Here is a 17,587-nt window from a genome sequence, read left to right as displayed (position 1 = left end):
ATGACGACGAGGAGCTGTACGTGAAGATGCACTAGACCTAAACTGGACGTGGCTGTTAAAGCAGCAACCTCTTCAAGACTTGTCTCTTGCGCTGCATCGCCAAAGTAGAGTCACTTTTATTTCTTGCACACGCCTCATCTCTTCCGAGGTCAGCGATGAATAGCCGATGCACAGATCCTTGATCCAATATGGACTAAAGCAAAGCTTTTGTACCGTTGCCGCCCCCTGCGGTCGCTACTTTTGCTGCTCGACCACTCGGCGCACCTATTCTACACGTCAACCCAATGGACGGACGGGCGTCTCGAGCCGGGAGGGATGGCCGGGGAAACCCAAAGAACGCTCTTCCGCAAACCTGACCTTGCTTGCAGATGCAGAGTTTCAAGGATTTCCTCATCTCGATCGAGCCGAGAAACTACATCCGGAGAAGGAGGATGATCCTGACGGCGGGCGCAGTCCGCCATCAAAGGCCGATTCGTGCCATGAAACAGAAAATGCTGGAGGGAAGCAAAATGCACACCATCAGCCGGGGAAGCCTTTGGTTCGAAGAGACATCACCGCGAGCTCGTTAGAATATTCAAGCCAAGAGGTTTTGGGCGATCGAAACGCTCTCCTGCAACGCGAATCCCCTGCGTTCGAAGTACCCTCAAATTTCCCTGGAGACAATGCCGCAGGGACGCACAATGGCCACGAAAGACCATATATGAGGAGGCTCCGCAAACCGAAGCGCTTTCGAGAACTCTTATCAGAGGCGAGAAGGTCCGGAGCGGACAGCAATACAAGCATCGACTTGAACAACGGCAAGCCCAAGAAGACGTTGATCAGAAGCGCATTACCAACAGCAGTCCTCGAAGCAGAACTGCGGTGGATTGCAAGGAACGCGCCGCACCCACGAGCCGTGCACAACATCTTGAACATCCTGGTTGAAGAGCGGAAGATCAAGCCGACCCTGGATCACTATGAGGCCCTCATCCTTGGGCAGTGTTTCCCGGAGTATGGCTCCATTGAGAACGTCAAGTCGATCCTGCAAGAAATGGAAAGGGAGAATGTCCCTCTGGAAGTGCCCATTCTTCTCGCGGCGTTGACAGTCCTCGCTGTACACCCCGACACAGGTCTCCGCGCATCAATCGTCTCACGGCTTGCGAAACAACAACTTCCCAACCCCGACACTCAAGCTCATCTCAACATCCTCTCCTTGATACGTGAGGGTGAATTAGAACTGGCAACCGTCGAACTCGAAACCCTTGCTCAGAAACCTTCGTTCGTTGGTGGGGGGAGGGATAGCGCCTCCATCCCGAAATGGCTGTGGACCATCTACATCCATGCGATATGCGATATACGGCATGACTTCGACGCTCTTTTACAGCTTCTATACAGGCTCTCTGACTCGGGATTTCTCTTCCCGAGACCGACGTTACTGCACTTGCTCCTCAAAGCGAGTGACTTCGGCGACCCTCATGTTACGAAATTCATCTGGTATGGATACGTGACGGGAATGCATATAATTCCCAACGAAGACATGTGCATGTCTGTCTTGCGACTCGCGGCTAAGGAGAAAGATGTGAAGCTGGCAGAGTCTGTTGCCGTGGTGCTAGAGAGTGTAGCGGGAAGCAAGTCTACAGATCCGCCGAGTTTGGTCGATCAAAGACCTATGTCGCGGCAGGAGGTGGGCAAGTTGACGTTCGATTCGCCTGAGCTTCTGGGACATAAGTCGGAGACTGAATATCGTCGCGAGTACCCAACTCTTGTGGGTAACGACAGTGACGGCGACAGTGGTGTCCAAGCCTCCCTAAGCGGTCCCAACCCAACATCAAGCTTTTCCGAGTCCACACAACAATCTCCCGGACAATCCCAGGCTGACTTGACAATCGCCTTTTCAACATCACCTACCCTCCCCAATCCCTCGGACCTGCCTCCTCGCCCTCTTCCTGCCGAAGCACTGTCCCTTCTTGCTGAGTTGGGAATTACCGGATTCGAACCCATCACAGATGTCGCCAGCGGCAGCAAACGTCTTAACTTTCGTACTGGCAAACTTGAGGAATACGGCGGGAGAACCGGCCGACGGAGAAGGAGACCATATAGAGGCATCTTGTACCCATTGTTCAGGGAAGAGGCTGGGCTGTCTGGAGCGCGATTTGATCCACGAATTGCACTGATGCAGGGGTGGGACTGGAGGAAGAAGTGAGGTAATGCTCCCGGCTGCTGATGAGAGAAAGATAGGGGGTATCGGTTAACAGGGACATTTCGCACTGAAAACGAAGGGTGCTGGCACAATGCGAACAAGATGAAGAGACGAGCTTGTCAGAGGCTTTTACCTTGTGTGTCAATCAGGCTATCTGTATTAATTTTGTGGTCTCTCTGTATATTCCATCCTTTTGTATTATCAACATTCGAGCTGCCAGACTGTCTATGTGGTCTTCCCAGGACCTTCCAGCTGCTCGTCCAAAAGCCCTTCCGTGTATCCTCCTTTGAGAGACAGTCCTTGCAACACGACCCCCATACGGTGTTTCCCCGTTCTATAGACCGTTTTACATCTTCTACTCTTCCCCTCGCTTCACTCTTTTCGCGTCGCCTCCTTCCTCCCTTCTGCATCACCCATCATTCAGTGCGAGCTAGCTATCTACCCCGCCGCAGCAGCGTCCTCCGGCAACATCACATCCACCAGCCACGGCGCATTGGCCGGTCTGTACCTGAGATTCATGATGCTCGCGTTCACGAACAGCGTTTCCCTGCCGAACTCGAGCCCGCGCGCGTCGACGGTCGCGCACCGCCGCCGGACCTGGTCCTCGTAATAGGGGCCGGGCTGGAGGAGCGTTTCGCCGGGGCGCAATGCCTGGTTGCTGTGGTTCTGCTTCGTGTCCTTGCTGGTGTCGGTGTCGGGATACATGTAGTAGCTGTTCGGGTTGTGCACAGGGTGGTACGGCGGGTTTGGCTCTCCTACCCCAGCCAGCGACGACGGTGCTTTGTCGTCACCCATTGTTATATCACGTCCCTGCGGCGGCAGTGCAGGTGTCCCAACGTCGCTGTCCCACCTCTTCCACACCGCGCCCCATGCTTCGTGGATGTGCCCGAAGCAATGGATCCGGGGGCGACAGCGCTCGACCGCCCTGCGGAGGTGGTCACATCCCACACCTTCCCCTGCGACGCCGCCTCGCCAGACCCGGTCCAAGATGCCATGGGGCGGACCGTGCGTGACCATGATATCGATCTCACCGTGGTCCGGGACCGGACATTCAGGCCCTGTTCCACCCCCTCCTGGTCGGGGATTGTGATTGAATCGGTCGACACTCCGCGGATACCCAAACGCCCAGTTACAGAATTCGGGCTGGTACGCGCTAGCGTAGACGGCCAGACGGGCGCCGTTGCGCAGCGTGAACCGCGCGACGCCCTCCTCGAGGTAGTGAATCCCCGCGTCCCGGGCTCGGGGACCGGTGTACAGCGCGCGGATGCGGTCCAGCGTGGCGTCCGGGTACGGGCCGTAGGTGGTGTGTAAGGTGGGAAACCGGCGGTAGTAGTCCCTGTCGAGCGTGAGATCGTGGTTCCCCGGGATGACAATCTTCAAGCTAGCCGTGGTGGCGGAGGTGAGGAGGTCCACGGCCCTTTCGTGCTGCGAAAACTCGCCGTTCATCGTCAGGTCGCCACAGTGGATGAGCACGTCGGCCTCAGGTAGAGGGCGGCGGAACGGGACCGGAGAGCCTTCGTTTGCGCCCAAGGGCAGGTGGGCGTGTGTGTCTGAGACGATGAGGATCCGTGTTGGGATCATCTTCCTCTCTGGCGGTCTCGACGTCGCCATTGATATCTCTCAGCTTTTCAGGCGAGACAGGTAACTCTGGGAAGGCCTCTGGTTCCAGGAGGAAAGGCCAAAGGGGATAGAACATCAGGGTTCTGTTGAGAGACGGCGTATATGTAATGCGAACACACTGTTCGTAGATTAACCTTGTATGTGTAAACTATACACTTAACAGATCAGGATTGAACGGAAGGCAATGTCACTCCAAGGGGAAGCCCACGATGCAGAAATCCAAACCACAGCTTTATTGTAATACATGGAGGTTGAAATAATAGACATTGTTTTATTCTCGGTGCTCGTTGCAGCTCAATAGAATGGGAATTGTGTCAAGAAGCGGGCACCATTTGGGAGTCCAAGTGCCAAAGAGTGATATCTATCTTTCTCCCCCGAGAAAGCATCGAAATGGTCAAAACATCCCCTTTAAGGTCCCCCGAACAGCTATGTTTGAGAATCCCACCCACATCCTCTTCTAAAGTAGCATCGATGCAATTGAACCCCCAGTCCCGTTGCAAGAGACCATTTGATCCAGCCAGGAACCCCGTCGCTAATGATACACGCTCGAAGAAGTATACTGGCAATTCCCCTCTTAACCTGCATGTTCGACAATCTCGCTGACCAGGGTTCCGTTCTTGATCACGCTGCGGATCTGCTCAGGGAACGGCAACTCCTTGCTGTCATCTTCTGATTCATCTTTGGGAGGCAGCACTGCATTGATGGCGCTGCATTTGCTGGTGAAAATCTCCGTGCCCAGGCTTTTGTTTGACAGATAGATCTGAGCACCATCGACCTGGTCGAGAAGAATTGTCGGTACTACTCCGTCGACCTGGATCTGTATCTTCGGTGCTTTGATGACGTCCAGGCTGGAGACCAGCGAGTCTACCAGGATGGAGAGACCTGTGCAGTTATCGATGGAGATCGCGTTGGCCTTGCCATTGATTTTCAGCACACATTTGTTGCACTTGGAAATCAGAATGCTGTGGTTGAGTTCTGCCGCAATCTCGATGATCTCATTCTGAGTATTCTCGAAGTTCTCGACAATCCACTTGTTCCCATCCAGTTCCTTCCGGCCTGGTTTCTTAGCCCTCATGCTGTCAGGTTTCTTGTTGGGAACAGGAGATTTGCCACGTCCCGTAACCGACGTCTGGGACCCAGATCGGTGCGGTACAGTAGCACTGCCGCGCAACGACGGGTTTTTATGGGTCATCTCTGATTTGTCAACCTTCCTCAACCCTGCGGTGACGGAAGAGCCCTGGTTGATCTGGTCGAAGACCGCCGTCATGTCTCCGCCTTGCGAAGCGGCTCCTGGTGGTGGTAGTGGAGGAGCTGGAGGACCGTCGTCGTCGAATTTTGGCAAAGGCGGCGGCGGCGGGGGCGGCGGAGGAGCTCCACCGGCCATTGGTGCTTGCGGAGTTGCTGCGCCAGACTGTATTTGCTTCAAGGCCTCAAGAGCGTCAATGCCATCCTTGGTGTTCCACGTAAGACCAGTAGGGAAATGCTCCTTCACGTATGCGGCCAGCGAACGGAAGACTTTGTAGTAGGCCTGGATATATTCGACATGTGACTTGTCCCTGTCAACCTTGTCAGCGACTCGCGAGCAGGGCAGAACGACCCGACACCACTTACTTGTCCTTGTACTCTTTCAGAATCTTATTCCCATCTATAAGATTTCAGTCAGCGTCCTCTTCACCACATGAAATTAGTCTCAGCCTGGGAGCTTCATCTCCCGAAGACGTGCGAGTTATCAGAGGCAGCTTCGCCTCAATCGCAAGAGACACACTTACAATACTGAGCTCCTCCAAGGGTATCCGTCACAAAATCACCCGGTCTCTTCTCCACGATCCAGCCCAAGGCGACAATGCCTTCTGATACAGCACTCAGATGGGTGAAGAGAGGAGACGGTCGGTTGGCTTCCCGGATCTCGTCGACAGTTGAGGTGTGCCGGTGGAGTTCAGTCATCAATTCAGGAGGTTGTGGATCGGGCTTCTTTGCTTTCGCAGCAACATGGAGATACGTCCTTTCAGCTTCGAATGCCGCCTTGACAGCCTTTGCTTGTTCCTCCACGAGACCGCCAATCTTCTCGCTAGCCTTGACAAAAGCAACAACATCCTCCTCGATTATTTGGTTGAAGGCCTCTACTGATCGTGGTAAGGGTTCTGGAGGGGGAGCAGCCTGCTCAGGGGTGCCAGCAGAGGCAGACGGCGGTGACAGAGCCGGAACACCTCCATTTGCTACAGTGGCTCCTGGACCATCTATGGCGGTTGCGATGTCTTCAAGCCGTGAAGTTGCAGCTTCCAGTCTAGCCAGGCAACACAGTTAGGACATTTTGATCCTATTGAGGGTCTGCAGCACTGGCAGCTGGACGGGGAATGGAATGGGGCTGAGACACGAGAAAGAACACACACCTTTTGATGAGAGTTGTCAGATTGTGCATATTCCCTTGCGCCGCCATGGTGAAACAGAGCAACAGGTGAACTATCCAAAGAATAGGTGGTCGCAGATCTTACACAGGACAATTGTTGCGGAGTTGGAATGGACGGACGATGCGGCTAAACAATGGCAGCGAACCGCAGTTTGCTATGGACGCCTTGCGCCACCGTACAGTATCTCCGGTGGAGGGAAAAGCCGCTTAACGTCAAGCCTTCACCCGCACTTCACAAGATGAGATCTGGAAGCTTCATTTGTCCTCTCAAGAGATCCGAGATCTCTCCACTTAGATATCGGACATGAGCGATCTCCCGTGATCTTCCACCTGGAGGGATAGAGTCTCGTTCGCCAGGACTTGTTTGATGAGCTAACGTTGTGAATATTTAGAAGCAGTTCACGATGACCTAACACCCTCTTCTGGAGTTACCGATTGCCTACCACTTCTAGCGAACTGTTTGCGTATTACACTCGATTCTAGGAAACCATGGCTACCGGTTCACAACAGATGACCAGGTGGGAGACCGCTCAGGATGGTTTGGACAAACTGTCCAAATCCAATTGTCCAGTCCCAATTCCAGGCGAGGACGAGGTGCTTGTTGAAATCCGTGCAGTGTCTCTGAATTACCGAGATACCGAAGGTATGCTTTTTTGAGGAATGTATCGCCTTTTCGTGGATGGACGTTTGCTAACCTCGTCGGCCATTGACTATTTAGTTGCCATGGGCCTTTACACCCACCACAAAGCAATTGGAGCGAGTCCGAAGGTCGTCCCTTGCTCAGATATGTGCGGCATTGTGGTGGGAGTTGGAAGCTCCAAACGTGACGGCTGGAATGTCGGAGACCGTGTTCTTTCCATTTTCAATCAGACACATCTTACGGGCCAGATCAAAGAGAAGCACATGCCGTATGGTCTCGGCTTACCCCTCGATGGTGTACTTCAACAGTATAGAGTCTTCCCGGTGACAGGACTGGTCAAAGCTCCCGATTATCTCACCGATGAAGAAGCATCAACTCTGCCCATTGCAGCACTTACAGCATGGATGTCTATCAATGGAATGAGACCCATCAACCATCCAGGTGGGCAAGGAGAGACTGTCCTGCTACAAGGGACCGGCGGAGTTTCCATAAGTGGCCTGCAAATTGCACACGCAGCTGGGGCGAAGAGTGAGTGGCTTTTACAACCATCTTCTGCAGGATCTGACCATTCGCAAGCAATCGTAACATCCTCGTCCGATGCCAAACTTACCCGTGCTGAGGCGTTGGGAGCGACGTTCACCATCAACTATCGCAAGGATCCTGACTGGCAGAATACCGTCATGAAACTGACCGAGAATGAAGGCGTCGACATCATATTTGAAAACGGAGGTGCACAGACTCTGAGGAAATCATTCGACTGTATTTCATTCGGGGGTCTTATCAACTGCATTGGTTATCTGAGTGGGAAGCAAGACGAGCCCGCCGATCGTACCAATACCAACGTCCTGGCGCTGCGGCGCAACGTCACGCTAAAAGGAATCCTCAACGGGCCTAAAGACAGATTTGAGGAAATGATGCGCTTCTATGAGGCAAAGAAGATTAAGCCTGTGGTCGACAAAGTCTTCCCCTTCGACGAAGCCAAAGAAGCTTTCAAGTATCTATACGGAGGGGGACACTTTGGCAAGGTTGTCATACGAGTAAGTCCTTGAAGATGACGGAATTGACGCATGCACAGATCAGGAAAATTATATAACTATATACAATGTATAGATTTTGACAAGGCCGGGTCTCTTGTCATCAAAATTCGCTGAATTTGATGCTTCAACGTTTGACGGTCTAACCCGAGTCGCAAACTTGATCCATGTCAGCCACACGGAGAGCACGTCTGCTGTTGCCAAAGAAGGTTTACTTTGCGCTGGTGACTAGCGAGTGATGTCTTTCGTGCAGAACTATGCTACCCTGGACAGCCGATAGGGCTACTAGGCTAGCCTGTCAACGGTCCCTCAACAGTTCCGGACCCGCGGCCGCGTTCAAACTGGAAAATGTTCAAATCCTTAGCTAACCGAAACACCATGGCGGGGCATGGCACAAGACACCGTTGGATATCTATCCCATCTGTCATTTTCCTGTCTTCATGACCGACGAAACTGAATGCTGCACGCCAAATCCATGTTAGAGCAACATGTCGGAATCTTCAAAGACCGACCGTCCCGGCGCAAACGCTGGCCAATCATGCCGTGAATGTCGCCGCCGTAAAGGACGCTGCGATGGGAGGATGCCAGTGTGTTCAGTCTGCCAACGCTACAATCGACATTGTTTGTATGACAAACACAGCAGATCTTCTCTAACGAGAAAGTCAGTGTGATGCTCCTTCGCGCCGCACCCTACGTGGTGTCTTCGCAGCTAATGCATCTCCAGGCACCTGACAGAGGTCGAAGAGCGGTTGGAGAAGGCGGAAGCACTGTTGAAGACTTTTTTCACTGAAGCTGAACTGTCGCAAATGCTTGTTCATGGCATCGCCAACAACGTCGAGATCCCATCCAGGACTGCAGGTCACCCGACGACTGAAACGTCTTCACAGGCGACCGCATCAGGCTTCTCTCAAACTCCTGTAGCGGCACAGGGTTCTGCGCCTCGACAACAAGAGCGGACTCGATCCTTCTCCGCCATTGGTGCAGAGCCAGACCAGAAGGTCGACCTGAGCCATCTTGAGTCCCCGGGTGACTCAAAGACCGAAGTGGCTGACGACACCACTTTTGCGCTAGACAATCCCCCAGCAGGTGATGAAGACTTCGCATGGGATGAGCGGGAATCTTCTTGGAACATTGCAGATCCAGGTACCGGCGGTTCAGCTTTTGGGGGCAATGTCGACTCTGAAATCCCCAAAATCACGGACGGAATGGCCACATTGACTGCCGATGACTCTAATGCGGGCTTTCTTGGTTCAGTCTCGGGCTCTGCTCTCTTGCGACTTATATGGATGAGTACTGGCACCGACAACAAAGCAAATCCGAAAGCTGAACGACGTGAAAGCTTAGAGCAGCTCTTCAGCCATCGCTCGACCGAGTATCCCGCAACCGCTACCCCATGGCTCCGGGCACAGCCTCTGTTCACTCGAGCGGTAGTCGACAGCCTCATCGATGCCTACTTTGCTCTCTACCACCCGACCTTTCCTATTCTCCACGAAGTTACCTTCCGCGAACAGTATGCGAAGCTCAACAGTCGCACGACCAGCAGCACATGGCACACTCTTGCCAATCTCGTTGCGGCTCTGGGATCCTTTGTATCGAGTACCTGCTCCGATGATACCCATGTCACTCTTTTCAACGGCGTAAAAGCGAATTTGTCCATCAATTCCCTAGAGACTGGAAGTATTAGTCTGGTCCAGGCGTTTGCGATGGCTGCAAACTACCTGCAGAAGCGAAACAGACCAAACAGTGGCTACAACTATGGAGGTATTGCGCTACGACTCGCAATATCACTGGGCCTCCACAAGGAGTTTCGCGGATGGCAGACTGCGCCGTTCAAAAAGGAAATACGGAGAAGGGTTTGGTGGTCGCTCTGTGTGCTGGATGTTGGCGCAACCGTGACTTATGGTAGGCCTTTGAATTGGCCTCAAGTCGGCGTCGATATCCCCTTTCCGCTGAATATCCATGAAAAGGTATTTGCTGCCAAAATCCCGCCGACCTCCTATGCTGACACAGGACACGCACAGGATCTTCAAATGGACTGTACATCATACCCTCCCGAGGTCAATGAACCTACCATCTACACGTACGTCCGAACGCAGTCGTCCTACCATCTCCACACCATCAGAATTTATAACCGTCTCATCTCCAATCCGATTCCGTCGGCTGCAGAACTGATCTCCCTCGATGACGAGCTGATAGAGGGCTGGCTAAGCAGCCTTCCACCCTACTTCCGCGACAACCACCTAGCACTTCCCAATGAATATCTCCTCGGTCATGCCATTAGCCGATGGCGCTTTCGAATCATGCGCATCATCATGTACCGTCCATTCTTGATCCGATGGGCACAGGACGGCTTGGACAGCGCAACAGTGGCCCCGAAATCACCGGCACAGAATGCCCCTGCTGAGACAATTGCAACCAATCGGTGCTTCAAGGCTGCCGAGGAATGTATTTCAGCCATTTTCGACTTTTGGTCTTCTGGAACTCACACTAGGCTCGCAGCCTGGTACGTCTTGTAAGTGCCGCAATCTTTCCCTTTTTGTAATAGCGACGCCTATTTCACAGGTTGATCTTGTTAATGTCGTTGACTCTTGCAGATATTTCCTTCTTCAGGCAGCTTTGATACCGATTCACTGTCTGCGGCGCAATCCAAATCACGCCGACGCCAGCTCATGGAGGAATCAGATCTTGACAGCCCTGAGCATCATCAACGCAATGAATGATCTCAACCCAAGCGCCCCGAAGTGTCGAGATATCATTCATCGACTTTGTGGAGAGAGCCTTGACTACAAACCGCTGACACAATCACAACAATCCCGTCCACAGCCCCAGATGCAGACCCAGCAAGATACAGCCGGTTCGTGGACCCCCTTTGCCAACACCGACAGCAGCTTCAGCACCCCACCCTTTCCCTTTTCGAACCCAGACTCTACTGATACAGGCATGAATCCCTGGATGACCGAAATCGACACTGCCATTGACGGATACGACATCTACTGCGACCGTCTCAGCCATGCAGCTATGGCTGGGATGGGTCGTCTGGGCAGCGCGGGTGAAGCCGGCCTGCCAGGAGGCTTTGCCAGCACTGATGGGACACAAATTGGAACCGGAGTGCAGGACTGGGATTGGACGTTGATGCTGTAATACGACTCTGGGTATATAATCAACTGGTGGCATTCCTCCGGGTTTCCGACGGCTTGTCTCCAAAACATTAATGCCGACGACTTCATGGGCTTCCTCCCCTCCCGTCCACTCTCATGCGACTCTTTCTCTCAGTGACCATTCTAGCGGAGAAGGTACCCGCCTTCTGACTGCACCACCGTTCCGGTCTGGAAGGTGTTCTTCATGATGCTCAAATACCTCTCGACCACATCCTCGACACTGCCGACCTTCCCCAGCAGACTGTTCTTGCTGTACAACTCCCTGACGGCATCCCTGTTCGTGCCGGCGGGGAGGCTGGAATACAACAGATCGGTCTCGATCGCGCCAGGACTCACGAGATTGACGCGGACGGGCGCGATGTCCAACGCCAATCCGCGCGTGAGGGCTTCTTTGTTCCCACCCGCGCCCAGGAATGCGCCGAGCCCCGCGCGCGGCTTGTACAAGAGGGCGCCGCTGGTCATGGTGAAGGAGCTCGTCGAGGCCTTGTTTAAGTACTTGGTGGCGACCTTGGCGAGCAGGATGACGCCGAGCGAACGCACAGCACCTGCCTGCCGCAACAATTCGAGGGTGACGGTGTCGAGGCCCAGTTTTCCTGCCAGCGAGAGATCGCCCGCGGTTTCCACCACATGGTCGACCTTCGTGGTGCCATTGTCTGTGGCGAAGTCGAAGAGGGCGACGAGCTCTTTCTCGACGTCCGTCTCGGCCGTGTTCAGGTTCACCGTCTGTCCGCGGACATTGGCCGCGTGCTCCGGGTACGAGGCCTTGAGGCTCTTCACGGCTGAGGCCACTTTGTCGGCGGAGCGCGAGGCGATGACGACCTTGGCTCCGAACTCTAGACAGCCCTCGGCGATCCCGTACCCTATTCCCGTCGAGCCGCCAACAACCACGACAGATTGACCTTGCAGTTTCGAGAGGTACTTGGAAGGCATTGTTGCAGTAGCGCCAGGGGTCCTGAAATTGGCGATGATGATGTTGTTGTTCTTCTCCTCTGTGTTATAACTCCTCTTTAGTAAATGGTCGGTGTGCAGGGCTGAGCTCTCTTTCTCCAAGGCACGAAGTGAACGAGGACACGAACGATGGAGGGAAAGAGGGACACGGATGGAATACTCCAGCAGCCTTTTTATCTTCTACTGTCTACAATATCATCCCCCTTTATGTCACCGCGTCGGACTTTCGGACTCGTTCAGTCCGTAACTACACGATCTATCTCCATGCATTTGTGCGTCTGCGTCTGCATCTCCATCTCATCACGATCAGGGACCACTTGGGACCCTGGACCAGGCTTTCAAGGCCCAAACCTATGTTGCCCTGGGTACATACATACCTAGGTAGGGTAGGCACACGGGCTAAAAATGGTCCGATGGCCGGAGAGATTCGTGATGGGCGGGGTGTGGATGTTGGAAGACGGGGCAACTTTCTCTCGAGTCTCGCGTGTGACTTGTAACGGAAGGGAAAATTCTCCCAGATATCCGGCTTCGTCATTAGAAAATCGAGGTAATAATATGTTCGTTCTCTACGTTTTACAGGTTACACTTGCACCGCAACAATTCGTGAATGTTGTTCAGCGATGTCGTCCAAATCGTGAAGCTTGGTATACGAGATGAGGTTTAGCGGCGTGTTGTGGAGAGACCGACACGAGGTATCTAAAGTATGTATGCCTGCTGCCCAAGGACATAACATGGTCCTGGATGTCTGAAAGTGGCCCTTAACGCCGCGTCGCATGCCGCCTGGCCCTGAGACTGGAGCTGTGACTTGGCTGGTCCTTTCCTTGGGATGTGGATTGTGAATTGGTCCGAGGGGGGAGATCAGACCCGTCCGTGGTCCGGACGAAATGAATGGAATGGAATGGGGTAAGGCTGCGGATGTAATGGAGGTGCTGTACGAGGTCCTTCGTGTAGTATTACCGGTCGGCTTTTCGCTTCGGTCCTAGTCGATATAGCGAGAGGTGGAGAGGAAAAAGGAAGACAACCAACTAAATGTACGAATAAGGTCTTTATATTGTGAGCGAGTGGGCGGAGGCCTTGCTTGGCCCCTCTGGTTTATTTGAATCTATCCATCGGTCCATCGAGGACGGCAAGGCAAGCCTTCAACGCATGTACGTAGCCTCGACCGAGCCAGAGAATATGGAATTATCGTCATGTACAAGTACAAAGCAGCAATCGAATCGTCAACGGTCGTAATCGCCCGCCAAAGTGGCATTGAAATGCCGCAGAGGGAACATTCAGGATCCAAGATACTTCTCTTTTCTCTCTTTATACCAGTCGGCCATTCATCTTCGAACTAGGCGGTCACACTGCTCACGCCCAGTTCGCCCGTCATCCAAGAGGGCATTTTGTCCAAGTCGACGTACTTCGGTCCCAGTTTAGCCAGCTCCTTCAATCCCTGGAATACATCGCTGCCGCAAAACGTCACGGCGGTACCGCCTCTGCTGCTGCCGCCGTCTCTGTCTTGTTCTTCTGACGAATCCTTTTCATCGAGCTCAAGCGGTATGATGTTGTGGAGGCCCATGGAGAAACAGCCAAGAGGTGCATGCTGTGCTCCGGACATATCTTTTCCGAATGGTTTCTGAACCAGAGGAAGTCGCTTGTCGTTCTCTTCGTCCGGTTGTTTGCGAAGCTTCACGCAGAAACGGTCGAGTGGTGCATGGTGCTCCCCAGACATCTCCCCGAAGCGTTTCTCCACCTGGCGCAGTCTCTCGTCATTTTCTTTGTCCGATTCGTCGCGGAGGACGTGGACAGGGCTCTTTTCGGATGTCTTCGTCCCGGCCGCAAAGACACTGTACGCGCCACCACCCGAACCCGGCATCTGATTGCCTCTCAGCTCGCACATGGTCTTGAGAGACTTGGCCACGAGCTTCGTTGTGTCCAGTGCCCATCGACGCTGAGGGCGAGAGAGAGCCTTTGGGATGGCTTCGAGGATGATCCTCTTCGTGGCGGCCATATCGACCTTAGCCATCACCCGACCTGTCGTGCCACTTGATCGACCGCTGGAGCCCAACGAGGACCCGGATATCGAGATGTAGATGTAAGGGCAACTGTCGGGAAGAGCGATGTACATGATCCGGCCCGCATCGGTGGCTTGCTTCGCCCGGGCGGGGACTTTGGATCGTTTAGGTGCAAATGCCGAGTTTGGAGTGATGTACAGTCGCAGAATCGTGAGTTTGCAGGGCGGCGGCATGCGATGGAGGTGATAGTGGGCTTTGACCAAAGGTGAAATCTCTGCCTTCAAGGCGGAGAGAAATGCCTGTGGGGAGACCTGAGGATAAGGCGCTTCGGCCTCGGGATGCATCAATTTTCGCCTCTTCTTGGGAGGATGAGAATCGTCGTCGTCATCCTCCATTCCCTTCTGCTCTTCCACTTCCAGCGGCACCAGCTTGAGGGCACTCCATCTCAATGCGTGGTCGTTCCGCTCCAAAGCAGCAAAGTCGATCATGGCATGTTGATGCAGCGACAGACCCCTTCGCCAGTCGCCGTCAACAATGCGATCAATAATGTCGCGCTTAGAAACTTTTTCGACATTCCTTTTGAGATCGTCGTACAGTTGTCGCAGTTCTTCAATGCTCCCGGCAGGGGTGTGCAGGTAATCTTCTTCGTCTGCTTCGAAGCCTGTCCGATTGTCCCGCAAATACGGAGCACAATTGCGGTTGTTCCCCAGCCATGTGAGAGCAAGCTCCAGGATAGTTTCCTTGGACAGTCGATTGAGTGATCTGGCGAGAATCGGTGCCATGGTGTGGTTGAGGGTTTGTTTACATTGGGGATGAATCGGGATGAGGGAAAAGGACCAAGTAAACACACAGGTCATGTGCCGGTCATGTGACCCACAAACTGAGTCATGCGTTGCCAAAATCCCTTACACATACAGTCTATCTATCTAGAGCATCTCATCTCTGCGTGATGATGTGAACAAACACATGGTCCCAACGTTATTTTGATCACTCTACAGCCTCATCGGTACACACGACAGAATCGGGCAGGCGAATACTTCCAGATCAGTGCCACTGCCACATGCAAGCTTCCTCAGCAGAGCTGGTGGTGCCGCACACCACCCGACACCAAAACCCCACACTAGGGTTCCTGTACCGATCACGCAGCTTGAATACCTAATCATCAGCAGGCCAATCCTGTGGGTGCCTGGCCACAAGTTGTCGACCTGCCCTCTTGATTATTAATGGGGCAAGCACTAGTCAATTACGTGCATACCCTCAGAAAGAGAAGAACTGGAGGGACCTTGGGACAGCTCGCGTTTATGAGATGGAATGGGTTAAGCCACCGGCGATGTGCGCCCTGAACGGGTGAGCAACTCTCGGCGACAAAGCCCGACTAATCTTGGAACGTGACTTGGTACAAGGACCCTTTTCGGCAGGCTGATCCGTCTGACAAGGTGCGACAATTCACTGATTTTAGATGAGATCATGAGAAGTTTTTCCTTCCCGCGACAACGACCCAACCGCTACCACTCTAAATAATGGAGACAAAGCCATGATTCATCTACCTACTCTCAGCGCCTCGGCAGTTACAAAGCCTGCCGATTCCCCACGATTGTACATCCATTGCTCAACTGTTGACTTTGGCTATCTGAAAGAGCTGGGCAGGGCTTGAAGCCATTAAGTGATATTATTACGATAGGAGAGATCTCGACCAAAGCGAGCGAATAGATCCGGCAGGTGAAGAAAGGACCCTGTACGAGAGGGGGAGGAGCATCGCATCAGTGCAATTCCCGAACCGAGACCGCACAGACCAACCACACAACGGCCGAAACCCACGCTGGGCGCCCGCCTCTCCCACGAAGGCCCTGCGGCCCGCGTAAAGACTCCCACACCTGTGGCACTCACCAAGTAATCCTGTTGACTGAGAGTTTTCGCGCCCCTCCCTGCACCCGACCTTTCACGCTCTCCTTCCCACGAGAACGCAATTTTTCTCTCCCCACTATTGCCCTTCTATTCTTCCACCACCTCCTTACTTGCAGAGACGACGTCTGTTGCTGGGCTGGAGGACGACGAGTCGAACGCGAATTCTTAGCTCGAGGGAATACAGCTGCGTTGCTGCTCCCGAGCCTGGTTCGGACAAAGTCGCCACACGGAGTCACTTGGTCATACGAGTAGTGCGCCCTTCGCCGACGGCCTCAGGGCACCATTTTTCCACCCCAATCCATCACCTCCTCCCAGACGACTTCAATATATCCATACCCCGCGCTGAGAAGGAGGAAACGAAACGTATCGCAGGGGAGCACTGGGAGGATCATGTCGGGGTACCGCGGCCGTACGGGGCCGAACTTCTCGGAGTATCTGAACAATCTCAATACTCTGGCGGCGCCCTATGATCAGGAGCAGTTCCCGGCGGAAGAACTGGACATCAGCCAGGACCTGGCCATGTTCACCAACACCGATTTCACCCATTTCGACATACCTGCGCTACCTGATGATGGCTCTTTCAACTTTGACCTCGGCGACTCTAAAACCAATCCGAACAATGTCAAGTATGAAGAACTCCTGTCGGGCTCTTCGCCCGCACAAAACTATCAACCCCCCAACATTGACACATCTGCTGGCGATTCTTCGCACTTCTACGCTACCTACAACACTCCCATTCAACCCGCACCCGTCCCCGGCTTCAACAACCTCGACTCTCACACATCTCCGGGCTCCTCTACGGTGACTGGGCCCCAAGGTGCTCGACGGAAAGGCGATGGCGCGGATGCCAATGCATTGAGTCCGGAAGAGAAGTCCCGCATGGCCGCTGAGGAAGATAAGAGGAGGCGGAACACGGCCGCCAGTGCGCGATTTCGCGTCAAGAAGAAGCAGCGCGAGCAGGCTTTGGAGCGGACGGTGAAGGAAGTGCAAGAGAAGAACGCCAAATTGGAGGCCAAGGTCAATCAATTGGAGATGGAGAACAAATGGCTCAAGGATTTAATCACTGAAAAGAACGGGATGCAGTCGAAGGAAGAGATGGCTGCCGCGTACCAACAGTACCGCAAAGAAAGCGAGGAGCGAGAGCTGAAGCTCAAAGAACATACGACGGGGGTAGGTACCGACTGAATACAATCAAAAGAAAAGGAGAGGCTTGCTTTGGGGCTTTTTGTTGTTGATACAAGACTTGATGTGGCTTTTACAGTGCCCATGATACCAGATAAACCAGAATATGATTTCACACCACGAGACAAGTCTCGTGTGAGTTTACATTAAAAAAATTAACATTAAAATTGGTGTTCCCCCTGACGTGCAACGTTCGTCTGTGATTTTGTAGATGACCGTGAGGGTACTCTGTCTCTTGTATATCGCCCAGGCGTCTATCTCACTGGTGGCTGCTCCAATTGGTTGTGGATGACAAATGCACCCAGCGGTGGCAGTAGGTGGCAGTAGGTGGCAGCTGTCTGACGCCCACCGCCCGGCGCCCAATAGCCGCGCTAATGACAGCCTGAGCACTTGACATCGTCCCCTGCGCTGCGGTTGCCTTATGCGGGCGGCGCCTCATCAACCCCAGTGCCAGTAGCCTGGGCCTCACGCGTTGGCAATTTTCCATCGTCCGAACATTTGCCTGCCACCACCAACC

The 17,587-nt window shown here is 53.6% G+C and overlaps 7 protein-coding genes across 7 annotated transcripts; 3 read left to right on the top strand and 4 right to left on the bottom strand.

The window, feature by feature from the left end:
• Nucleotides 1-166: 166 nt before the first annotated feature.
• Nucleotides 167-2,182, top strand: AYL99_10344 (hypothetical protein; the record flags this gene model as incomplete). Its single annotated transcript, XM_018841850.1, has 1 exon — nt 167-2,182. One exon carries the CDS (start codon nt 167-169, stop codon nt 2,180-2,182), a length of 2,016 nt encoding a protein of 671 aa, XP_018688738.1.
• Nucleotides 2,183-2,617: 435 nt separating this feature from the next.
• AYL99_10343 (hypothetical protein) lies at nt 2,618-3,790 on the bottom strand (the record flags this gene model as incomplete). Its single annotated transcript, XM_018841849.1, has 1 exon — nt 2,618-3,790. One exon carries the CDS (start codon nt 3,788-3,790, stop codon nt 2,618-2,620), a length of 1,173 nt encoding a protein of 390 aa, XP_018688737.1.
• A 583-nt stretch (nt 3,791-4,373) lies between these two features.
• Nucleotides 4,374-6,236, bottom strand: AYL99_10342 (hypothetical protein; the record flags this gene model as incomplete). Its single annotated transcript, XM_018841848.1, has 4 exons — nt 4,374-5,355; nt 5,411-5,444; nt 5,569-6,083; nt 6,190-6,236. 4 exons carry the CDS (start codon nt 6,234-6,236, stop codon nt 4,374-4,376), a joined length of 1,578 nt encoding a protein of 525 aa, XP_018688736.1.
• A 459-nt stretch (nt 6,237-6,695) lies between these two features.
• Nucleotides 6,696-11,021, top strand: AYL99_10341 (hypothetical protein; the record flags this gene model as incomplete). The annotated part of the gene is made up of 6 exons (XM_018841847.1): nt 6,696-6,849; nt 6,925-7,374; nt 7,423-7,840; nt 8,605-9,847; nt 9,902-10,392; nt 10,475-11,021. The coding sequence occupies 6 exons, from the start codon at nt 6,696-6,698 to the stop codon at nt 11,019-11,021; spliced, it is 3,303 nt and encodes a 1,100-aa protein (XP_018688735.1).
• A 140-nt stretch (nt 11,022-11,161) lies between these two features.
• On the bottom strand, nt 11,162-11,968 carry AYL99_10340 (hypothetical protein; the record flags this gene model as incomplete). The annotated part of the gene is made up of 1 exon (XM_018841846.1): nt 11,162-11,968. The coding sequence occupies one exon, from the start codon at nt 11,966-11,968 to the stop codon at nt 11,162-11,164; it is 807 nt and encodes a 268-aa protein (XP_018688734.1).
• A 1,351-nt stretch (nt 11,969-13,319) lies between these two features.
• AYL99_10339 (hypothetical protein) lies at nt 13,320-14,765 on the bottom strand (the record flags this gene model as incomplete). Its single annotated transcript, XM_018841845.1, has 1 exon — nt 13,320-14,765. One exon carries the CDS (start codon nt 14,763-14,765, stop codon nt 13,320-13,322), a length of 1,446 nt encoding a protein of 481 aa, XP_018688733.1.
• A 1,513-nt stretch (nt 14,766-16,278) lies between these two features.
• AYL99_10338 (hypothetical protein) lies at nt 16,279-17,073 on the top strand (the record flags this gene model as incomplete). Its single annotated transcript, XM_018841844.1, has 1 exon — nt 16,279-17,073. One exon carries the CDS (start codon nt 16,279-16,281, stop codon nt 17,071-17,073), a length of 795 nt encoding a protein of 264 aa, XP_018688732.1.
• Between the last annotated feature and the right edge of the window lie 514 nt (nt 17,074-17,587).

Source organism: Fonsecaea erecta, assembly GCF_001651985.1.
Source record: "Fonsecaea erecta strain CBS 125763 chromosome Unknown Scaff11, whole genome shotgun sequence".
Classification (NCBI taxonomy): domain Eukaryota; kingdom Fungi; phylum Ascomycota; class Eurotiomycetes; order Chaetothyriales; family Herpotrichiellaceae; genus Fonsecaea; species Fonsecaea erecta.
Note: the sequence above shows the minus strand (reverse complement) of the source record. Positions and strands in the feature narration are given on the sequence as shown.